The 22,917-nt window shown below is 42.6% G+C and overlaps 1 protein-coding gene across 4 annotated transcripts in view; it reads right to left on the bottom strand.

Annotated features, from left to right (window-relative positions):
- Positions 1-217: 217 nt before the first annotated feature.
- Positions 218-22,917, bottom strand: part of sgcd (sarcoglycan, delta (dystrophin-associated glycoprotein)) — a 152,499-nt gene continuing 129,799 nt past the window's right edge. For all 4 annotated transcript variants that reach the window (XM_076979509.1, XM_076979510.1, XM_076979507.1 and 1 more), the window contains exons 6-8: positions 14,263-14,335; positions 7,795-7,918; positions 218-3,841 (exon numbers count right to left, since the gene is read on the bottom strand). In XM_076979509.1, coding sequence (XP_076835624.1) covers positions 3,668-3,841; positions 7,795-7,918; positions 14,263-14,335 — 371 coding nt within the window. In that variant the 3' untranslated portion in view covers positions 218-3,667. The remainder of the gene's footprint in view (positions 3,842-7,794; positions 7,919-14,262; positions 14,336-22,917) is intronic.

Below are 22,917 nucleotides of genomic sequence, written 5' to 3'. Positions count from 1 at the left end.
CCCCGATGGATTTTGGCATTCATGCATGAGCTGCCATAGTACTGTACTTTGAAATAACAGTGACTCAGAGGCGATACCTCTCCATGAGATTGGGTTGTTAGTTGCTTTTACTTGGCTATGGCCCCAGTTCCTGCCAACTCTTATTTTTGATCAGTGTAAATATATTACTTTATGTAATTTTCTCAGTTTTAACACCTTAAATGCAGTGGCCCTTACCAGCATTTATTAACAAGTTTATTGACACAGTTTAGATTGCAACTCAGTTCATAAATACAAACTGTATACATAAAGCATAAAATTATTATAGATAAGCGGCCATGTTTCTTTCAAATACTAAATGCTCTCTGCATTTTGCATAGAAACGTGTGAGGATCATTTTCATTAACGCCTCCACAAGAAGACCACACAAACAAAATGCAGGAAAAACATGTTACAGTGAGTTTTCAGTCCTCACCAAAATGTCAAACCACTTTAATATTCAAAAATTCATCTGATATTTGCAGGGGGCACATTGAAAAACAGTTAATCAAATCGAATATCAAATTTCAGTTATAACAAGCTGGAAACCATGTCTTATGGTTATATTTCAAATATTCAAATATTGTAATACTTGAAATATATATAGGGGCCCATTATATCCTGGGACCTTGGTACTGCGATACAGAATTAAAGTGTAATTTCAAATCACAAAAATTGTGCTCCTCATACATACCTTTATATACACAGCATACGTGAACCTCCACACTATGCAACTTATTCATGGGAAGCTGCATTGAAAAATATTCTACTTAATCAAATAACTAATTCTGTTATACTTAACCATTTGCTGACCACTCCCGATGTGCATTTTGAAAACTGTTTAACTGTTTCCGTTAATTCAATGCGTAAAGGTAAAAGTACAAGCCCGAACTTCTTGTAGTTCTTATTAACAATGAGGTATATAAAACATCAATTGCATTATGTTAGCAAAGAAAAAAACACACACACAGCTTAAAACCCTTTTCAGAAAATATCACTAGGGAATCCTGTCTGTTCTCATGTTGGGCTGGATTTATTTGGCATGCAGGACCAATTTTATTTTATTTTATCTAATATAAAAGAAAAAAGTAGCAATCAGGCACACACCACGGTATCAAGTTTTTTAATTAGTCTTAAAATCAAAAGTGAATAAATTGCATTAAGCCCTTCTGTGACATGTTGCTCCCTAAAGATCTCCCTGTCACCTTCCACTACCCAGTACAGTTAGCATTTTAATAGGATGATAACAATCACTAACAATGGGGCTTCAAAACTATAATGCCATAGTCACAACTGACACTCTTCATTTCTTACTGATTATTGTGCAAGTAGTCAATGGTAACGACTTGCAGAGAGCATTTTGTGTTTACTTGAAGAAGGGTTATTTGCGCTTTCAAAAGCATGAGTAAAAATTGTACAAAGAAAATCACTACACAAACTACTCTGATAAGAATAATAAACACGAGTTATTTTTTGTTTTCTTTTATTTTCAGGATAACTCGTCAGCTAACGAATATGAAAGTGTAGTGAAGAAATTTGTCTTTTACCTTTTGCCATACACTTCAAGGACATTTGGGGAGGGGGAGGTGGTTTCTGCAAATTAACAGTGCAGTGAATTATTTTCTTAAGAACACTTTGGCTGAACTGTCTACATCATTACCGCTAAAAGAGTTACTCTGGGGGAAAAAGTGGCTGGCCATCATTAGCAGCTAAAACAAAACAGAACACAGCCTGTATTAACCAATCAGGTATCTTCTCTACAAGGAGGCGGTCCTTCCTTTCTGTTTTTTGCTTTGTACATGCACAAAATTACATAGTTAGGATAAGCACCGAGTGTGCATGTCTTTGGAGGGTGGGGCTTTAGAGGAAGGGTGGAGGGTGTGTGAAATCGGTGGACTCCATCGGTGAGCTACATTTTGCATGTTAGCAACAATTAAATGTTACACTAAAAAGGGATACTATAGGATGCACTGGCAACCTGAGTTGCAAAGAGACACAGGTTAATTAATGTCCTACTTTGGCAGTGCCAGTCAAGTTTGTTTTCTATCAAGAAAATTGTTCTTGATGATTAAGTTGACGTGTTAAGAAATAATCATCATATGAATGAAATAAAGAAGAAAAAGGAAGAGACAAACGACTCAACAACAATAATAGCACAAATAATCACAAAATCTAAAACATGGCAAAATAATCCAGAGATTTTCTTTCTTTCTAGGTATTTTCTGCAATTTGCCACTGGGGCTTTCAGATAAATTTTAAATGTGTTTGGGTATTACATGAAAAAGCCTTGAAGGAGGATTTACAGTAGATCCGGGAACTAGATGTAATGCACACTGTACGTATGAGAGCTGACACGACTGAGCTGTGTGATGCCAAAAGTCATTCAGGCCCCCAGCTTTTTGGTTCTTCTTTCTTGTTTGTTTATTTATGCTTATCATTTAAGATCAAATAGAGAAAAATACATAAAACCTTGTGGTTTAAGTTTTTTGGCAGACTCACACACACTCACATACACAAACACCCAGGCACACATTGCAGACAAGTGCGTGCACACAACACGCACACGCACGCACACACACACACACACACACACACACACACACACACACACACACACACACCATGAAGAATGCAAAGGCCAAATTCCATAACTGTCCCTATAAAAGAAAACTGCTTTTGGCCAAATGTAATTGTTCTTAATGATGTGCCAAACGAATGGACACACAGGACAAGAAAAGACATTCACACTAAATAACAATGGTCTTTTCCCTATCTCATAATGAAGCAATTATCACCAACAGAACCCCAATGATGAGATGTGCCCACAGCTGGGGTCATTTGGGTCCTTTGCATTCTTGTATATTGTACAACAGAAAAATTGGATTTGAAGGGGACAAAATCACAAAAAAGTCGACATAAAAGTCTCCTTGTCAAAATAAAGTCAGTGAAATGTGCTTCTTCTTGCCACGAGTGCATTGAGCTAAGGCACAGGCACTGTTCTCCTCTTTGAACAGAGTGGGAGCACCGGGTCAGTCCCAGTGCAAGCACAGTTTTGAGTTGGGTGATCTCCATCACCATGAGAGTGTCCCATTTCGATACAATTTACTCATCGCTTCCATGAGTAAACATTTCTTCTGCAAATCTTCACTATCAATAATGTGATTCAAGAAAGAAAAAGGAAAGGGGGTGATTTAAAGTGTTATAAAGAGATCAAGTAGAAATAAACATTGTAGGTTTAGCCTTTTTCAAAGAAATGACTACAGAAATCTAAGAGGTGGAAATAGTTGGACACAAACGATAAAATGCAAGGCATTTACCGAATATAGTTATATTTCAGTGATCACCCCAAAGTTTCTGCTTTTGAAATTGTCCCACCTAAAAGTTTCTGCCTTTGAAAACAGGCCAATTTCACCCTGAAGTGTCTCTTCGCAGATCCCAAGAGAACTGTAGTTCTGATCATTGTTGGACTCTTCAGAGCACTGGATTTGCAGTTTGTATGAATAAGTGGACAATTGTGTATGTATGTCTGCAGACACAATTTCAGTTAATTTCAGTTAAGTTAATTTTTTGTGTTTGTGTGCAAGTGTCTCGGGTTGGGGCTGTGTGTGTACCTGTGTGTGTGTGTGTTTGTGTGTGTCTGACAGAGCGTCTAGAGGCAAACATTGTTGCTGATCTGACAGTTGGATCCTGTTCCAGCTTGCGATAAGAAGAGCTTCCCGCTGGGACAGACGCACACCTCAAAGACGATCTGCCTGGTTCCTGTAGGTGAGGCCTTCCCCTCGGGCAGCCGTAAGAGCTTGATCCTCTTGGCATCCAGGATTATCTAAAGACAGAACGTCCATTAGAACTGGAAGTCTAAAATACCTCCTAAAGAGCAAGCACAAGTTATACACACTCGTCACCTTGTGATTCTATGGCTTGATCACAATCATAGTGCACTTCATAGTGTGGTACAGTAATCCTTTTCTGAAAGTGCTAAGCAAGCAAAGCCTAAGACTAAAAGCTCAGGATATAATTTACATAATGTAGATGACTACCACCTGCTTTACTACATTAACATCATCAGTGAAATATTCCCTCGCTGTAACATATATAAAAAAAAAAACTTTAAAACCAAAAATTGCATTTTCCAAGGAATAGTACCAAGAGTGAAGGCAAGTTGTCACTACTGACATGAAAAATAAAGGTAATAAAGAATTTGAAGTCCAGAAAGTCTTTTTTTCCTTCTTTTTTAATTCAATTTAATATACAGTATATTTGAGTAGTAATCTGTGAGTTCTTGGAAAAAAAATCATCAGATGTCTAAGACATCTAGCATTTCCTTATCTTCAGCAAGATATTTTGGACACGGAGGCGGGCGGTACCAATACAGTTATTCTACTAGCGCACAAACCCATTCGATCTGACAAAGTCTCCGCTCGGCTAAGCAGGGGAAAGTCAAGTCTGGTATATCCAGCCAACTGAAACAATTTCAGCGGCGTAACCACGGTTGACGGCATCGCTTACACACACTCGTGGCCCTTCACCCGGAGCGCATCAGCCCCCCTCTCCACCCCCCCCCCCCCCTCTCCTGGGACCCCAGACAGCTCTGCTTTACGATGGCGGGCAGAGGAGCCTGTCCGGATATAAAAAGGTAAGCGGAGTCATTACTGGCAGCCTGGGGGGAAGCATTCCCATCAAATGACCTGGAACCCCTTTTTAAGCAGTGGTCTCAGCTGATTCTCCAGACATCTGCTGTAGAGCAAATCTGAGCAGGAAGGGGGGGAAGCTGAAGGGATTTGAGTGGGGGGGGGGGGGGGGGGGGGCTAATACGCAATCCTCCAAACTAATTGGAGCCGGTACCTCCGAGGGACTTTCGAGCCATGGTGGTGTCTTTTTCTCCTGGTAAAAGAGCGCAGCAAATTAAGCACCGAGGGCTATTGGAATAGAATATGCAAGCAGTTGTTTTGGGAACATTACCTGGCACAGTGAGTGGCGATGCAGGCCCAGTGCAACCTGGGCCATGCTTTATAAAGAAAACAACAACAACAACAACTTGTAAGTAAAACAAGTCATTGCTAGATGGCAGAGTAAAAACTGCTATGACTATTCTCCATCATCCTGCCGTTATCATCTTTCTAGAGCGGTTCTGGGTAGGCAGATACTGTCAGGATGTGCGGACCACAAAGTTTATTGTAACTCTAGTGTGATGACAAACTGCAGAGTCGTTATCATGACACTACAGCCTTATACCCTTATATCCACTCACCTCAGCATCCACTTCTGATCTGATCGCCCACTACAATGATGGTCTGTCCACTGTAATAAATACTACAGAACACCTCAAGACTGGCCCAATCTCTGTCTCCTGCAGTGCTCCTTCATGTAGCCCTCAATTTAGAGACGTGAAATATGCTGGGTGTTGTGTAGAATGTCTTTAAGTAAAGTGGTCTGACCTTACACTTTCTGGCTTATAAGGTCAAATTGTTTTGTTACAAAACAATTTTGTCTTCTGTGAGAACTCAATTTTATTCCAATTGTAATATGTTTTGCAGAAAGTAGTCAAAAGGTAATTTTTCTACTGTAAGAAACACACCCACGTAAAGCCCCCTAACCTGATCCCACCAACCATCACCTCTCAGTTCTGTTTTTCTTCCTCGTTTTTTTATCTCCCCAATCCAAAACCGATGATATTCACCACCAGCTTTGTTCTGTTACTACACCGCCATCACTGGTTCAAGGAGCTTTAGAAGAACTTCACCTGAGTGTCAGGTTGAGTCAGGCATGACATGCATCGTCTCCATCTCGTTATACAAGGGTCAGTTCTGACCTTGAGTGACATTCTGTTCATGCTGATATTCGGGACATTTGTGAATAGTCCAAGTTTTTTTCACAGCAGAACTGCATCATACCATTAAGATGCTGCTAAGTGATGAATCAAACTTTGCATTTATATGTATGCAACATGGGAAATGATTTGACGACTGAATGGATGGCATTCATAAGGTCATATCTGACCTGCAGCCAGCTGATTTGGTCAGACTCTGAAGGAGAGTGTGACTGCTGTACACTAACTTCACTTTAACTAATCAAACTGTATCATTGAAAACAAACCATTATCCGATTTTCATTTTATTAATTCCAAAATAATGCAAAAACCATAATAAATACTGATTTAATTCTTAATACATCTTTAATTAATACATTTTATTTAGGGCTTTTTGTCTTCTTTCATCATAACTTACTTTCAGTTTGTATTTCACACTAACTTGGTAGTACTATATAAATAAAATACTATATTTTAGTGAGAACACATTCCCTCTTATGCTCTGCTGCTTAAAAACCACTTGCCTGCCTATTACTTCAGTCCGTTTTTTTGCTGTTAGCACAAATCATGAAAGCTCATGAATGATCTCTTCCATGCTACCAACTAGCCTTCTCACAATTATAATTTTATTTTAACTTATTTTAAATATTTTACTTATTTTTCTTATTAATACTATTAATACCATTTGACACCATTTCCCAATCACTTATGAACAGAATGTTTTCTACAGAAATCACCAATCACCAAAATCTTCTTAAAATTCTTCTTAGCTCTCCAACACACAGAAATTCGTCTTCCTCAAAAGTCATCTGTCTTGTCTTTCCCCCTCTCCAATCTCTCTCCAATCTCAGTTCCTGCCCCACAGACACTGTAAACTGTATGACCCAAAACTATCTAAAACCTATTTAATGGAAATAAGAAATATTACTGCTTAGCACTCTCCAAAACCACTACCACTAATATTACCATATCTAACATAACAGCTCTCCCTCCTCCACCGTAAGAAGTCTGGGCATAATTTTTGATCTCACTCTTTCATTTGAATCTCACATCGACTCATGCTGTCTCTTCTTCAGCCCTCCCCATCTCAGTATAGTACTCAACCTCTCCTGCGTCCTCTGGCTTGACTGCAGTCCCATGGTCTCTCAGTCATTCCTCCCAGGTTACTCACAAAACAACAATCTAGCTGCTCCCATCATATTCCTATCCCCATCGCGTAACCATACCATCCCTGGTCTCTAAAAACCCTCCCTGGTCTACACTGGCTGACCATAAGGGCTTGTTTAGACTCGGTTCTCCTCCTGACCTTTCAGGCCCTTCACTGATTGGCCCTTCACTGACACAACTTTTTGGATGTCCTCTGCTGTGACGCTCCCACCCCCACAAACCCTCCATCTGTAATGTTTTCTTGGAACGGTTCTTTATTATATGAAGTATTTTGATAATCTTTATTATTGTCAAAGCCTCAAAATACATTTCTTATGAGACTCTAAAGGAAGACTCTAAGGAAAAAATGTTTCCTTAGAACCGTCCGTTGTTATATGAAGTATTTTGATTACTATTTATTATTAATGTTACAGCCTCAAATGTAGCCAGCAGAAATATGAACCTATTGTCACAATTTTTCATGGTCATGATGGATGATGTGACTGCTCTCATATTTTTGCAAGCATATGGCAATAATCTCCTGAATTATCAAACCCTGCACACCCAATCAGTTTCTTATGAGGTTATCAGTACTCCCCAAATGTTGAGTTGTGGATTATCTCCTGTAATTGCCATTGATGTATTGCAGCCTGGAAACTCAATGTCCCTCATGGATACAAGGGAAACACTTCTCTGGACAGCAACCAATGGCAGATGGACACATCAGAACTGTAGAGATCAGTTCATCTGACATGCCCACAGCTGCACCGGTTTGTGCTCCTGTGTGCATGGCGGAGGAGGGATGGCAGACCCAGGGCGGTTACCTCTCCGTCTTTTGACTCCAGACGCAGGTCGCTCCGACACGTGGCCTGAATGTCTCCGGCCTCAGCCTGGATCTGCACTCCCTTAGGGGCCTCCATGTAGAGTGCACGCGTGGGAGACTCCAGGCTGCGAAGGGAAAGGAGACGTTAACGTGAGCGTGTGAGCGCAGACCAACAGGCAGCCACGCAAAATGCAGCCAGTTTTTTTTTTTTATGTGATGAAGAACATGACTGAGGAAAAGTAAAGAAAACTAGTTGATGGTTGTTCAGCAGGTATGCTCGTGTTCTGATGCCACAAAAAGATTCAATTAATCGAGCATTACGCTATAACAAAATGTGAATCTGAGGAGGAGTCTGTTTCATGTGCTTGAGGGAGCATTAGACACCAGGAAGTGAATGGATCCCTGGAGCTAATACAGTTTATGCCACCTTCCTCAATGAACCTAAATTAATAGGAAAGATATTCTGCAAGTGCCCCAAACAATGCAAATGTCTCAAATATTGAAAGATTTCACAAGCTCATTACTTTGTTTGGAAATGTAGTTGATGTTAAATCTATATTGCAGATAACCATTTCTTTGCCTTATATATATTTTTTTTTAATAAAAAGAGGCAGTACTTTTCTATAATTGCAAAGAGATGCACACTTGCCTTTAAGTTATAAGTCATTTTAAACTTTGCCTTTCTTAACTTTTGCTGAACCACTGACAACTTCCAACAGTGCTTATTATGAGTGAGATCTAGGAAGCCACCACTTAACACTATGTAAATTGAACCTTGCAATAAGGGCTTCTTCAGCCTTCATTTACTGCTCTTACTTGCAGTTTTAGGGAAAGTATTTCTGTGAGCTGAGTGGAATGTAGGTGATGCTTATAAACTCTTCACAACTCCGAGTCCAACAGTGCTTATAATGAGTGAGATCTAGGAAGCCACCACTTAACATTACATAAATTGAACCTTGCTATAAGGTCTCCTCATCTCTCATTCTTTACTCAATGTTCTCTCACAGTTTTAGGTAAAGTATTTCTTTGAGTGAAATGTTGGTGCTTCTAAACTCTTCACAATTCTGAGTTGTTCTGACAGACATTTATGTGGCATCCCAACATATAGCTACAGGAATGGCAGTCCCTTGCGGCCATGCTCGAAGGTTGTCTGGGGCAAGAAAACTGACCAAGCAGGGGCTAGGGGCGATACACACACAAACAAAAGATTTCACATCATTACATCACAATTTAGACACATATAAAGATAGATGACTTTACCTGGCCAGTATAAATTAGCTTTAATGAGACAAAATAACTGATTCACTATAGGCAGAGGAAAAAAACAATAAGCAAAATATTCAACTAAAAACATTTTTATACACAAGAATCTGCTGATTACATGGCAAAAGACAGACAGTCTAGCCAACGAGTCATTCAGTGGAGTTGTGATTAGCACTTGTTTCAGTGAGGAGAGTGAAGAACCGTGTGCTTGGCTACGCAAAGACGATCCGAAAGAAATGAAGGAAACAACAGCGCGCACGAGAACGTCGTGATCATTAGAGGCTTCACAAATATAGAACAGAAAGAAATGGTTGTAAAAATGCTAATCGTTTTGACAACTTTTACACTAGATTCGTCTCCCAGGTGGATAAGCATTTCAGAGTTTAGCAGATACGAGTGGGAGAAAATGAGCATCATTGGCTTGATCAAACATGAAAGCAGCCTTCATTATTCGAAAATCTGGCACTCATCAGTTTGAAAGTCAAATGGCTACGGCGTCTGCTAACTATGGGGATTCAGGCAGCGTCAGAGCGACGTTTTTACGGGACTGTCAGGAAGAGAAATGAAGCGGATCATGGGACAGTGTTAGTGGCATGTGTGTCTACCCGGCAGAGCGGGGCATTAATGAACCTGTAGCAGACTGGAGAAAATAATGAACGGAAATTCAATTGATCCCTTTTAAAGTGTCAGGTGGAGAAGACAGGACCAGCGTCATTACTGACCACCGGCCACAGTAATCCCCTGAAGCATACAGTACATACTGTAAGAGAACAGTAGAGAGAGAGAGAGAGAGATAGGGAGAGAAAGCTGCATTACTTTGAAGCTTTGAAGAATGTACAAAGCCACTAAGGGAATCAAGGAACCAAAACAAAGCAAAGACGTCCTTCCAACGTAGATGGATCTGGAATCCCCTGCTGAGGTCGAAGGATAATTACATTTCACATTTCTTTTTGAAATCAGAAGCACTACCCAAGCATGCCACAGGCAACGATGTATGTCATGACACGGGGGACGTATGGAAACACTTGCACAAATTTATGTACATTTTTTATGGGGTATTTTACTTTGCCCTTCAATGTTTCTTTCTAACGATTGGTATCTGCATCTCAGTGGTCTGCTGCAGGCTTAGAGACTGCCATGTTGCCAGGTTTGCTCATTGACATGCTACTGTTTGCTCAGCCACCTGATTTACTAATGACCAGAATATGCTCATATTACTCACGCTGTGTGAGAACAAGCACATGCTCACGAGACATCAAAGCGTCGACGCGCTGTGAAGTGTAAAATGCTGCCAAAACGACTGCGTAAAGTACCTTATTTATACCCGACAACAACCCCCCCCCCTCAAAAAAGAAAATGAAAAGCAAGTTCCGCTCCTTCAATGCCTTAGACACGGGTCAATTTGGACCCTCAGCAACATTTTCCGCTGTGCCCACTGGCAGAGTCGATTATCCAAGGTGGCATTTGTGCAGAGGTAATGAAAAGACCCCGGGGTGAGCGGCACCCGCATGAGGCACGCAGCGTCCGGCCAATTACGCCCATAAATACAGCCCACCACGGGGCTCCGTGAGGCGGCCGTCGCTCGCTCTCAGCTGGGACAGGAGCGATGAGCCCATCTCAGTGGCACCTGCGTGGGTGGGGGTGGGGGGGCTTCTACTGCAGACGCATGGCAGCTTTTAATGATTACAAATTACCCCCCCTGGCCTCAGTCCCGCACAACCATAGCAGCAGCCATGGCGAGCAGGGAAGATAAGAGAATGCCCCATAGCCTCACTTTCTATAAAACACATTCAATCGCCATTTCACTGAACGCTTCTTTACGCTCCTTTCATGGACTAATGTTAGGGTTTCACCACAGGTAGGTCAGTCACTCTGGGTCAGAGGGTATTCTCTCGAAAAACTTTGATAATGCCTCCCACCCCTTCCATCGTGTGACGCACTGAGTATGGAGAAGGTGAGGTTTCGTAACAGGGCAGTACCAGAGTGAAACAGAAAGTTCTGCCTGTGGTGGTGCTGTCTGCAACAGTTTTCAAATGTATTTAAAAAAAGGGAAAATGATTTCAATATTGCTTTTATGTGGATGAAATCTCCATCGAGTGAAATAGGAGGACTGTCTGGGCCAAAAGTTTATATTCAGCTGTTCTTTTGTTACGGAGAGGTCAGCAGAAGGAGAAAACAGCACATCTGAAAAAACTTAAATTACATGAGAAAATGCCATCAGTCAGGATATTGTGCCCTTTTCAAAGGCACTTTGCACCATACAACCAAATGTTCTGGGAGCCGGTCAACTTTGTTGAAAGATAGAAAAATACAACTAAAAAAAAAAACTATCTTATGAGGACATAGTCAGACAACAGACTTTCTGTTTGTAAATAAAGCTGACCCGGGAGAAAAGTTTTCAGCAACATCTTTCAGCATTACTTTTTAATCCCCAAACGCCTCAGTTCTCTGTGTCAGCAAGGCAAATATCCATCAGTCTTAAATGTCAGCCTTATCAGTGAAAAACGGAACACACTACGAGATAAAGTTATTCCAGCTTCCTGTTATCCCCTCACTGGATGCAGAATAACACCAGAATGATGAATAAACAAGCGTGTCAGTCCCTCTTGGATGTGGAGTACGATAATGCTGTCACTACCCATCACCCCTCGGATCACGCTCTCTTCCTGACTGATAGCTTTCATTAGCTTGTCCATCCTCCTCTCTTATATCCGGCTAGACCACGTCACCTGTGAGAGTGGCAGGTTGCTAGCGTTATCCCTGTCTACAAGACCGGCGGGATGGAGCAGTGGGTCTAGCTTCGTGCGAACGGGTGTGTGTGTATGTGTGTGTGTGTGTGTGTGTGCGCGCGAATGTTCTGGAGATGTGAGTGCCCCCACAGGCCATTTACTTCTCATTATTTCCTGCTAAACACGCATTCCCCGCCACAGCCGAGCTGCTTCGCCCGCTACGGCCTCCTCCCCTCTGCTATTGGCATTGCACTTCTCATGTTTGTTTTAGTTAATGAGAGCCTCCTTTAATTAGATTTTGATGAGCATCCGGGCATCGATCAGGGAGGCTGGAGTGCCTGTCCAAGAGGCGACCGTGCCAGCACCGCGCCCATCGATCTTCTTTCATCTGTGACAACACGACGCCGCTCGCCTTGCACGGCAAGGTCCGGGCTTGAGTGATCGGTGCCACCGTGAGGGCAAAGATGCGCCGTAGCACTGCGGCTCTAACCCAAGACCTCCCGGACACCTGCGGTCAGTCCGCCAAGCCACAGCGGAAGTCAAGATGACCGTGTGTGGACCAAAAGACAAGTGTGTGAACTTTGTCTGTGCTGCAAATCTATTGCTTAAGGGCGCAGTTTTGTCAGTGTGGAACACTGTTCATGAGGTTTAGCAATTTAAGCCCATTAGCCACCGAAATGCAGATGTAAAATTTGAGAGCCCTTTGCAGACATTCTGATTATTTGCAGGTGGAGACTGGAGGTTCCTGATAGAAAGTGCGCTCTCTGATTACAAGGGATTGTGTTTGAGGGCTGCAGTATTCTAGAAGCAATGTTTGATGAAGTGTCGGATTGAAAAACCACATAAGGTTACTTAGTGTCTTTTTAACATTCATTAATGCTTTCAACGTTCATTAATCAAATAAAGTTATTCCCCACTTCCTTAAATAAGATAAATAGATCCCAGAAGCTGTCACTGTTGCCTTGGAGTTTAAACAACCTTCTGATAGGACCCTTCTGTGAAAATCCCAAATGACACGTGTTTACAGTCCACTCATGTAGACACAGTAGAGTAAGACCTACATCCAAGTACAGGAAGAATAAAACTTGTATGAAAATGTATAAGCTAAAGAACCCTGAGTGAAGCCATCTTGGGGGTTTGCTCAACTCATTTACCTGAAATGCAGTAATTATCCAATCACTCCAACAGCACACAATTGCTCAGATGATAAGGCACAAAAGGTTCGATTTGCTGCTGTACATCGATAAGAGTAGTGTCTTGTAGCTTCCTGCATGTTTGACTTCTACATGAATCTCCCAACTGCCTTGCGCACATTTGTGATGCTAGCAAAGCAGCTAAGTTTAGGAGGCAGACTCAGATTGGGCGTAATTGGTCAAAGCTTTCAGAACAAACAATGGGTACAATCATCTCCCCTGGTGTGCAGATAATAAAATGCCTGATCTTTGGTAGGTGCAGACTGAAAAAGAAGCTACAGTGAGTTCATTATCCGTTGAAAGCACTTCACAATCAATATTTTTATACTCAAGCTGTCAGTATATATTTATTTCATGACTAGCTGTTACTGACAGCTGTAAACTGTTACTGCAGCTCCTGCGCGATTCACATTGTGCAATTTTTGAGCTTTATAATAAGTACGACTTAATAAGACATCATTAAAACCATCCAACGACTGCATGTCCGTCTCTTGCTTTGGTGAACTGCTGCTCGTCTTGCATCCCAGACAGGAGCTCCGTGACTCTCTTCAACATGCCTGGCTATACGTTGAACAGGCAGTAATCCAAATCGTACTGTTGCTGGCTCTCTGCTGACAGGCACAGGCTTATGGAAATGCTCCGTAATCTGCCGTCAGCTGCACACATGCAGAACCTTAAACTGAAGGATGCTTGGAAGTGTCACACGCTCTGCATTGCCTTTTCCCTCTTTGGATGAGCACAAGAGAGGCACATTTGAGACGTTTTTTCTCTTTTTTATGAACATACACTTAAGCAATCTTTGATCATTAACCTCGGCAAGGAAAATTGCTATTGAAACGCAATCATCTCCCTGCAGAGTTGGCTGGCATGGATCTGAGATTTCACAGCTGCACTTTGGTGAAAGGGTTGGAGATAAAGCTTCAGATATTATGCCAAGGCGCTGATCCATAAGCAGTCGCTTCGGGAAACGGCAGCAAATGCCCCATTTATGAAAAGCCCCAGTATGTTGGGTTTAACACCATAAAATTATGCACACACTCACACACACACACACACACACACACACACAAACAGAGAGAGAAAGAAAGAAAGAAAGAAAGAGAGAGATGCACTAGGCATTCAGTTTTTCAATTAACTGTACGCATAATTTCTTTGACTGCATATGAGCGGTTTCACATCACTTGACCCCATGCAGTGCGTACTGTTAGCAGTGCAGATTCACTGATTACAGCTCCCCTGTAACATCCCCCCCCCCCCCCCACACTGAATAATGGAAGCTCTTACCGCAGCTCTTTGAAGGGTTCCGCTCTGACGTGCGGGGTCTCCACCGAGCTGCTGAACACGGCTCCCTCCGCCCCTGCAATCACAAAGCAGAACAAGGAGCCTTAGCGGTGGCCATCCAACGTGCCAAAATCAATGGACATAATCTGTGAAGTTACGGCATCGACCGCACCGAGCCCGGCCTCGTCCCCGCGGATCCAAAGCCAGAGCTGCATGGGAAGCGGCTCCAGCCTTGGCTAAGGCGGACCGGGCCGCAGCGTTATGGGTTAGCTACCCGGTTCGGATCAGCGGCCCCGGTTTAGCGCACGCCTCAGCAATCGAACGTGGACGATGTTCCGCGGCGGCACGCACGAACGCCTGTCATTCGGTACGCTGGCAGAAGCCACTCTCTCTTTGCTCTCGTTTGCATGGTGTGTGTGTGTGTGTGTGTGTGGGGGTTTTTTCCTTGCATGGCGCCCTTTATAGAGCCCCGGGAGGATGAGGCGTACCGCCAGCATTGTGCAAGTCTGCAGTTCCGCAGCTTCTTTAGGGATGTGGAAAAAAAAACCTGTAATGATTTCTGTTGGCGGTCCGGGCGAGGCTGAAGTAGCGTGCCCTTGTATTCAAAGCCATCTGCACGCTCGAGGGACTCCCTTAAATTATGCCACTGTCCAAGAAAGCATGAAATCCATGAGAAAAATATGCAAAGAAGTACATGGCCATGCTGAGGAAAGACACAAAAGTCTGGGTGTAACGGCGGGTCCAGGTGGACCGGGCCCTGCCTTGCGTATGGTAAGAACCGGAGCATGAGCAGGGAGCCAAAAAAGGGGGGGTGGGGGGGTTGCACCGAGGGCAGTTCCCAGGGCATGATTGGTCTGGTGGGGCAGTCTGGTTTGGTGACACACCAGGGAGGGTCACCACAGCTGGACCCAGGTGACGAGACGTGTATTCTCCTGCACACTGCAGAACCGCACAACCTTATGCCTGTGCGCATTTGTTGCACACACTCTCGTGCACCATAACTCACAAACACGCATAACATCAGTGATAGAGTGAGCAAACGGGCTTGTAGTCAATTCACAAACTCCTTTCCAGCCCCGCAAAACTAATATCAATAAAAAATGATTATTTAGGCAGTAAACACGAGAAGCAAACTTCTTTGAGCAAGCCAGCTCACTAAAAATACAGAGACACTTCATATCCTGGAAGCTAAAACTGACAGTTTATGGCCATGCCACAGATGCATCAAGCAAAATATGAGAGAACAAACTGCGTTCTGAGTCTGTGTGTGATATATCTGTTGGCATCTCTCATCTGTAATACGGGGGGAGGACACCCACGGGACCGAGCTTAGTTTTTGGTCCGTGGTGTAGCCTGTGGCAGGAGCTGGAGACCGACCGTTCCACCATGTCCACCAAGGATATCGACATAGGACAGGATTCCCAAACACACATGTCCCCACCCCAAACACACATGTCCCCACCCCAAACACACATGTCCCCACCCCAAACACACAACCCCCGAGAAAGCCCACACTCTGTTTAATGGCAGAATAGCCGCTAACCCCCCAGGGCAGGGAAATAACAAGCTGCCCTCAGCCTAGACGCACACCCTGCCCTTCTTGTGGACACAGATGGTGAAGCCGCTCTTAGACACGCATATCTCCCTGTATTAATCATACATGGATTATGCAAAGGCCGACTGCCACTCGACCTTGTGAATGCATGGGCTCAAAAAGCTCAGGTGGGCTCAAACAACACTAATGTTTTTCTTCAGGACCTGTCTGGAAGGCCGTGGTCAGGCTGAACTGTGAATGGCAGACTTGTTTGGAGTGTTGTGGTCTGGATAAACTGCCAATGCGACATTTAACACAAACTTAACATTCCATACAAACCCCCTACGCCTGCCTATGGATCGATAAAAAGAGGATCCCCATCTAGGATGTTACAGATCCCTTCATCACCTTCCTTCAAAGGTTAAAGAGGACAAAATATGGCTGAAAAACAACTGCAAAGAGTCTGGTCTCTGTCTTAGACCTGAGGAACATGAACAATATCATATGGATGGGTAGAACATCAGATATTCTCTGTTAGAAAGGAGCTTTTTGAACGCTACCAAATGTATGATGAAGCAATAAGGCTAACTGATGCTTTAGTAGCAGGGTCTTCAAGAACACACATACACTCACACACATGCACGCACACCCACATACACTATAAAAGCACTTTGGTGCTAGCGCTACAGTTACAGTTCAGAGATGCTAATCGTTGCCCCTGGGAGTGAAATGATTAAAGTGGATTTATGTGGATTGCTGCAGAGCCCATGAAGCAGTATTAAACTGAAGTAGACAACACAAAGGAGCTTGGTGGGTTAAAAGAGTTGCCCATGTATATGGCTTATTATAAGCCAAACAAACAACTGCATTTGTTCTGTTTTAGGCCTGTGCTTAGGATTCTGCTCCAACCTGTATCCACCATCTTGCTCTAAAAATACGACTTTGTGTTGCATACAACAATTGTGGCCCATCACAATTACTACCTAGATGTTATGCGTTGGACTGAGGAGGGAATAGGAGCAGACCAACCAATCAAAAGTGGCCACATGCTACGAGCGACTCCGAAAATATAAAAATGAACAGAACAATACCAAGAGCCCCGGGAGCTCTGTTCGAACCGTCTTTTGATATGCAGGCCTGGTTATCAACGGTCTCATTTATGGTGAGGTTAGAACACGCTTCCTCAGGGGTAGGCCAAAGATCTTACAACGTGAGAGTTTACGAGAGCTGAGAAATATTATAATGCAGATGTGTGACCCTCTTGTGCTTTGATTTATGAACGGTATCAATCTTCCATGAGAACCTTTTAGTGTGTGTAATAACTCCAAGAGCAGCATGACATTGACTTCTCAAAGAAGGATTTCAGCATCTGTCTGTGCATTGCTTAAAAGGTGCAACATTTGCTCTGTTGTCTGTGGCAAATTTAGATTTAATTCTAGAATCAACAGCTCAATAAACCACCTGTGAAGGCACACATAAATCATTTCTGTCCTGCACATTAAAAGCCTGCATGTTGATTGACTTGTGTATTCCTTGAACAAATTTAACGGGTACTTTGTACAAACCGAAACTCTGGGCGGCCCTCCGCGCAAACACCCTGTAATGCGACCACGATAAATGTCCATAAACAGATTGAACGCACAATCAATAAAGCCATTTGAGTTTTTTTACTTTAACTTGCACACGTTGGTCCGCATTGAAATTATTTCATCAATGTGTTTCCATAACGCCACCGGCGACCTCTTCCGCGCTTGTGGGCTTCGCCCCTGATCAATCGGCCGAGTTATGGACCATGCGGCCGTATCTATCAGCCGCGTTCCAGGACCTCGTAAAGATTCACCTAATGGCTTTCTCTCGAGGCCAGGGAGAGGGCAGCAGCATTGGGCAACAGTGGCTGTCCAACGAATTCAAACGAGCCTCTTTCATACCTCTACAATGACGTCACGTTTATCTCTCCAAATGACTAGGAATAGGAGCCATTTCATGCTTCCATGAAGTTTGAAGTATTTTATTGTTTGTTGTTATTGTTGTTTTTGCACTGGACACATTTTTGCATTCAAATAATGTCACTGGGGGCTGATGTATACGAATACCATTGAAGAATATGAATGAATATGAATGAAGTTACCGCCTAATAGCTTCAGGGTTACATATAATTTAAATGTCATGAATAAATAATAAATGAAATCACCTATAATGCTAGGTGTCATTTTTAATGCAATTGTACTATGTAAATTTAAATATATCATGAATAATTAAATTCAATTGAGTAAATTACAGTACAGATAAATTACAGTATTAAATGGAGTGCTGGATAATTCAATGAGGGCAAGTAAGGGGAAATGTTAAAAAGGCTTAGTTAATTGAGACATACTGTCCAGTTCAAAACCAAAGCTGACTGGCACGACACCATGACAGGAAGTGCATCTTGGGTGCAAACAATGCTCACGGCATTGCCCTGGCGCGTCTCGTTATGTCAGATTAACGCCAAAGTCCGCATATCATCCATAAGCCGTGATACGAGCCGCCATGTCAGGCGGCCGACACTGCAGGTGACCAAACGAGGGCAAACTGCAACTATCTGTGAGCTGCATGTATATCCAGGCGAAAATCACACCAACTTCCCAGAGGGGCCTTTTATTGTGGAAGTGCCTCTTCGTTTCAGGTGGAGGTGGGTACTTTGGCCTGTAAAAGGGCCACCGCATGATGTGCGGGGTATTCGCACACAGTCAGTAGAGTGTGTACTCCAACTAAGTGCATAAGAAAGTCTGTAAAGGGCCTGAGATCACACCTGAGGGCACTTGTAAGGGGATGGTGCAAATGATGGCCCACCAAGAACCAAGAGTGTAAGTTTAAGAAATGCAAAGGATCACATTAAGTTCTTAGGGGGTGATATCTGCCCCCAGCATGGAACTCGACTCTAACTGACTCAAAACTCAAGTCTTGGGATAGGAAGCGTGTGGGGGAAAGTATATCATTTTAATAATTTTCTATTCAATCTCACGTGAATGTTTTGCCTGTCATTTCTGAGACGTGCGGCTGACGCGCTGACGTTCAAGAAATTCAGTTTTGAAGAGATCAGCAGCCATGTTAGCCATCTAGTTTAATTGCCTCTGTGATTATAAGTGCAACTTTTCAAAATCGCAGTGAGCTTAGTGCACTTCCCTAAACATTTATTCTTACTGTATACCAGGTATAAACTAAACCACCTACCATAAAATGCACCGGGAAAAAATCAAAACTAATGCGGTATTTACTGATGTGCTATTACTTGTCAGCTGCTCATCTCTTTTACAGTCTCATCCTCGTATTGTAAGTATTTCTAAATACTGTCAGAATACTTTAGGACTATAGAATAGTACTATAGGTAAATATAAGATGCAGCAATAGTGTATTGACTAGTATGCTTCCTTTCTAACCCAGAGCAAGCACACTCTAATTGGACTACGCACACTCCACTCAGAGCGCGCACACTTCTGTTCTCCTCTCATTCCTGACTCAAGCCATGTTCATGTGGAGACAAAAAGCACTGTAAACAAAAAAAAACGTTCTATGGGGGACTCGAGACTCGCCTCTTACTCTTAGCCTGGCCTTCGAGACTTGACTCAGACTGGCACCCAGGAGACCTGCCCCGCAAAAGTAAACATCTCTGCCTATATAACAAATCCATGGAAGCTCAACTTAGACACAGGTACATGTGCGTGCACACGCACATACACACAGAACATAAAAGAAGGAACAGATATCTATTAGTAAAGATAACATCATCCACAGTAAGGAGGCTCCACAGAAGTGATGATGAAGCACTGGTCTAGGGTTTGTGCTCTGCCAGTGATTACAAGCACTGAGCATGTGTGTTTGTAAGGATGTTTCTCTGACTTTGGGAGGAATCACTTGCTATCATGAAATAAAGGCCAAATATATATGGCTTCACGATTCCATCTTTACAATGTTTTCTATTTGGGTTAGAAAGTTAGGCTTTCTTAAGATAACTCGGATCCCTTGTGACATTTGCCATGAATTGGTGCAGCGCTTCGATGAATTTATTTCCACACAGTTATCTCTGTGGGGTACATCTGCCTCTAAACATTATTGCTTCAAGCTTCTCATGTTCTTCCACATTCGAGAATCATCTCAACTCTCAAGGACCATGGATCCACATCAACCAAGTCCTAAAAACCTTCTCTTTTATTGCTTATCACTCCATGACTCTTTGTGGTTTCCTTTTGAATAGCCATAGAGATGTACACCTCAGCAGTGATCACAGTGAACATCTAATCTGGCTGGGTGACCAGTGGCCAGGAGATTTATTTCAGTGGCACGGAATCTCTCAGGAGAGGATTGCAGGTACACCGGCGACTTAAGCATAAATCACAGACCTTTATGGACCCTTCATCATTCACTCACTGTTGGTCACCTGACAGGAATCCAATGGTCACTCTGCACTGCACATTTCCTATTCAGCCATGATAAAACCATGAAATGTGGTGTCCTTATATCTCCCTAAAGGAAATCTCCTGTTCCACATTTCATAGACTGTTAATCTTTGGGGTGCAAACAAGCGTCTGCAGGAGGAGGGGATTAGAACAGTACTGCAGCCTTCGTGTTCCAGCTTATTTCACACTGCTCAGCGAGGGACTCGCATGTTGAAAACCATATATTTCTCTTTCATTTAGCCATTTTCCAATTAAAATGTTATGTTATTGTCTTACATAAATATAAATATGCACGTTTATGGTCAATGTAAAAAAATTTACAAAGTAATTATTTTTATTGAAGAATGGATTTTGAGCAATCATCTCAAATTTGTGTTAATAACCAGAATGCTTATAAAATGATTGCAGGTTTCACAATGTATTTGCTGGTACCAGAATTGCTGTATAAAAATACTCTATACAGTAATATTTTGAATATTTGTTGAATAATCAATAGTATGGCAAGAACAGCTGAACTGTGCAAAGATAAATGTCAGTCCATGATTCCATTAAAAAACGATGACCAAAGCTCTGGAAGGTTCCATAAGTGCAGTTGCCAAAACCATCAGCTGTAGCACCAATGCTACAATAAATCTGCCACTTATGAATATCGCCACAGGAGAGAAAGCATAGAACCTCTGTTGCAGAGGACAAGCATATTAGAGTCATATCATTATCACCAGTTAACAGCACCACAGATTACAGCTAAAATAAATGTTTCATTGTGCTCCAGCATCAAGTATATATCTCAGCCTCAACCATTAAGAGGCGATTAAGAGGCCTTTATGGCAGAATTGCTGCAAAGTAACCTCTTCTGAGGAATGTCAACGAGAAGAATAGACTGGGTTGGGCAAAAGAACATAACAAGTGGACACTAGAACAATGGAGATGTGTTCTTTGGTTAGACAAGTCCAATTTTGAAATTTCTGGCTAACCATCATGCTTTTATAAGATGCAGAGCAGCAAATTGATATTTCCAGCATTTGTGGCCCCTACAGTGATGCATAGTGCAGGTGGTGTAATAAGGTGGGGTGTTTTGCTGGGCACACTGTTGGACATTTATATATGGCTCACTGAACCAGCATGGTTATCATAGTATTTTGCAGCTGCATGCGATCGCGTCTGATGAGTGAGTAGTTGGGACAGTCATTACGTTTCCAAAAAGACACGAATCATGTGTAAAGGATGATATTGCAGGCAAGGAAAGTGATCCCCTCGGTCACCGGACATGAACCCAATATAGTACTGGGGATGAGTACCTCCACCTGGGAACTGGCGGCCAACTTGTGCCAAACTATTACAAGAGCATTCCAGGTAGCTACCTGTAATCACTCCTCATCAAAATATTTTATTTGCAATTATTTATATCCTCAAAGCCGCCCCCCCCCCCCCCCACCCAAATCTCAGGTGTGTAGTAACAGTGTCATTGGTACAGTCCGCTGTGTGCCTGCTTGCTGTGTGTCTGTCACTGCTGCTGTTGTTGTTGATGTGTTGCCCCTCCCCCTTGTTAGCTTACCCTCTGTTATCTGTTTCACCCGTGTCTTGTTCTCCCCTCCTTAACGTGTATATTTAAACCTCCATGTTTTGCCCTCTGTTGTCAGTGTTTGAATTAGTCGCTGTTGTTGTCCACATTAATAAATGTTACATGTGTGCACCTTCCCCCTCTCTTCCCCTCCCCCTCTCTCAACGCGCACATCGCGTGACGACAAGGACCTAAAGTAGAGAAAGACACAAACGCTTGTTCAGCACAAATAAAATGTTTATATATATATATATATATATATATATATATATATATATATATATATATATATATATATATATATATATATAAGGGTTTTATGTGTTTCAATTCGGTACACTGGTACTTTCCAGAAAAAAAACTTTCCTAACTTTCTTTGTAGATGACGCCACGAGGCACTATTGTATTTTCTGTCAATAACTCAACAAACCGATGACTATATGAACAAATAAAAAAAGAAGAGGTTTTATTGAGCATCATTTTTATCAAGTGTGGTATTTAGTTCAAATTAGCTTGTGCTGCTGCGAGTCAATGAGATATAATTGAGGCTAATCGATGAGCTTTAATTATCATTAGCTAAAGAAAAAAGAAAAACAGTAATATCATTACCCTGCGGACTTCTCCTGACTGTGAATACGCAGGAGAGAGTGAGTTTGAGAGGGAGAGAGTGATAGAGAGAGGGATATATAGAGAGAAAGAGAAGGTGGGGACGTGTGAACATCCTCTATGCTATTCCTCATCTTCTCCTGTCACAGGCCATTTTAATTACCCTGGTGGAATACTGCTTTGCCTTCCCTCCATTTCACAAATTTCATTATCCCTCTCAACCGTCTTCCAGTTTAATTCATTATATTGTCTGTCCTCGGCCGCCTGGATGGGAGGGTGGGGGTGGTTAGTGGCGCTGGGGGGGTTGATGCCGATGGATATGGCGCCATTGCACCCCCATCTGCAGTCTGCAGTTTTCCACACGTCGGGCCTCTTCAGTCTTCCTCATTTTTATGCAGTGATTAGCCAACGACGAGGCCAAAGCTAATGATGAGGACAATACCTGCTTTAAAGTTTAACTGCAAATATGACAAACGGCCACATTTGAGGCGCAGTGGCATTACAGGCTGGACCCTGGGCTT

The sequence above is a fragment of the Brachyhypopomus gauderio genome, chromosome 18, assembly GCF_052324685.1.
Source record: "Brachyhypopomus gauderio isolate BG-103 chromosome 18, BGAUD_0.2, whole genome shotgun sequence".
Lineage (NCBI taxonomy): Eukaryota > Metazoa > Chordata > Actinopteri > Gymnotiformes > Hypopomidae > Brachyhypopomus > Brachyhypopomus gauderio.
Note: the sequence above shows the minus strand (reverse complement) of the source record. Positions and strands in the feature narration are given on the sequence as shown.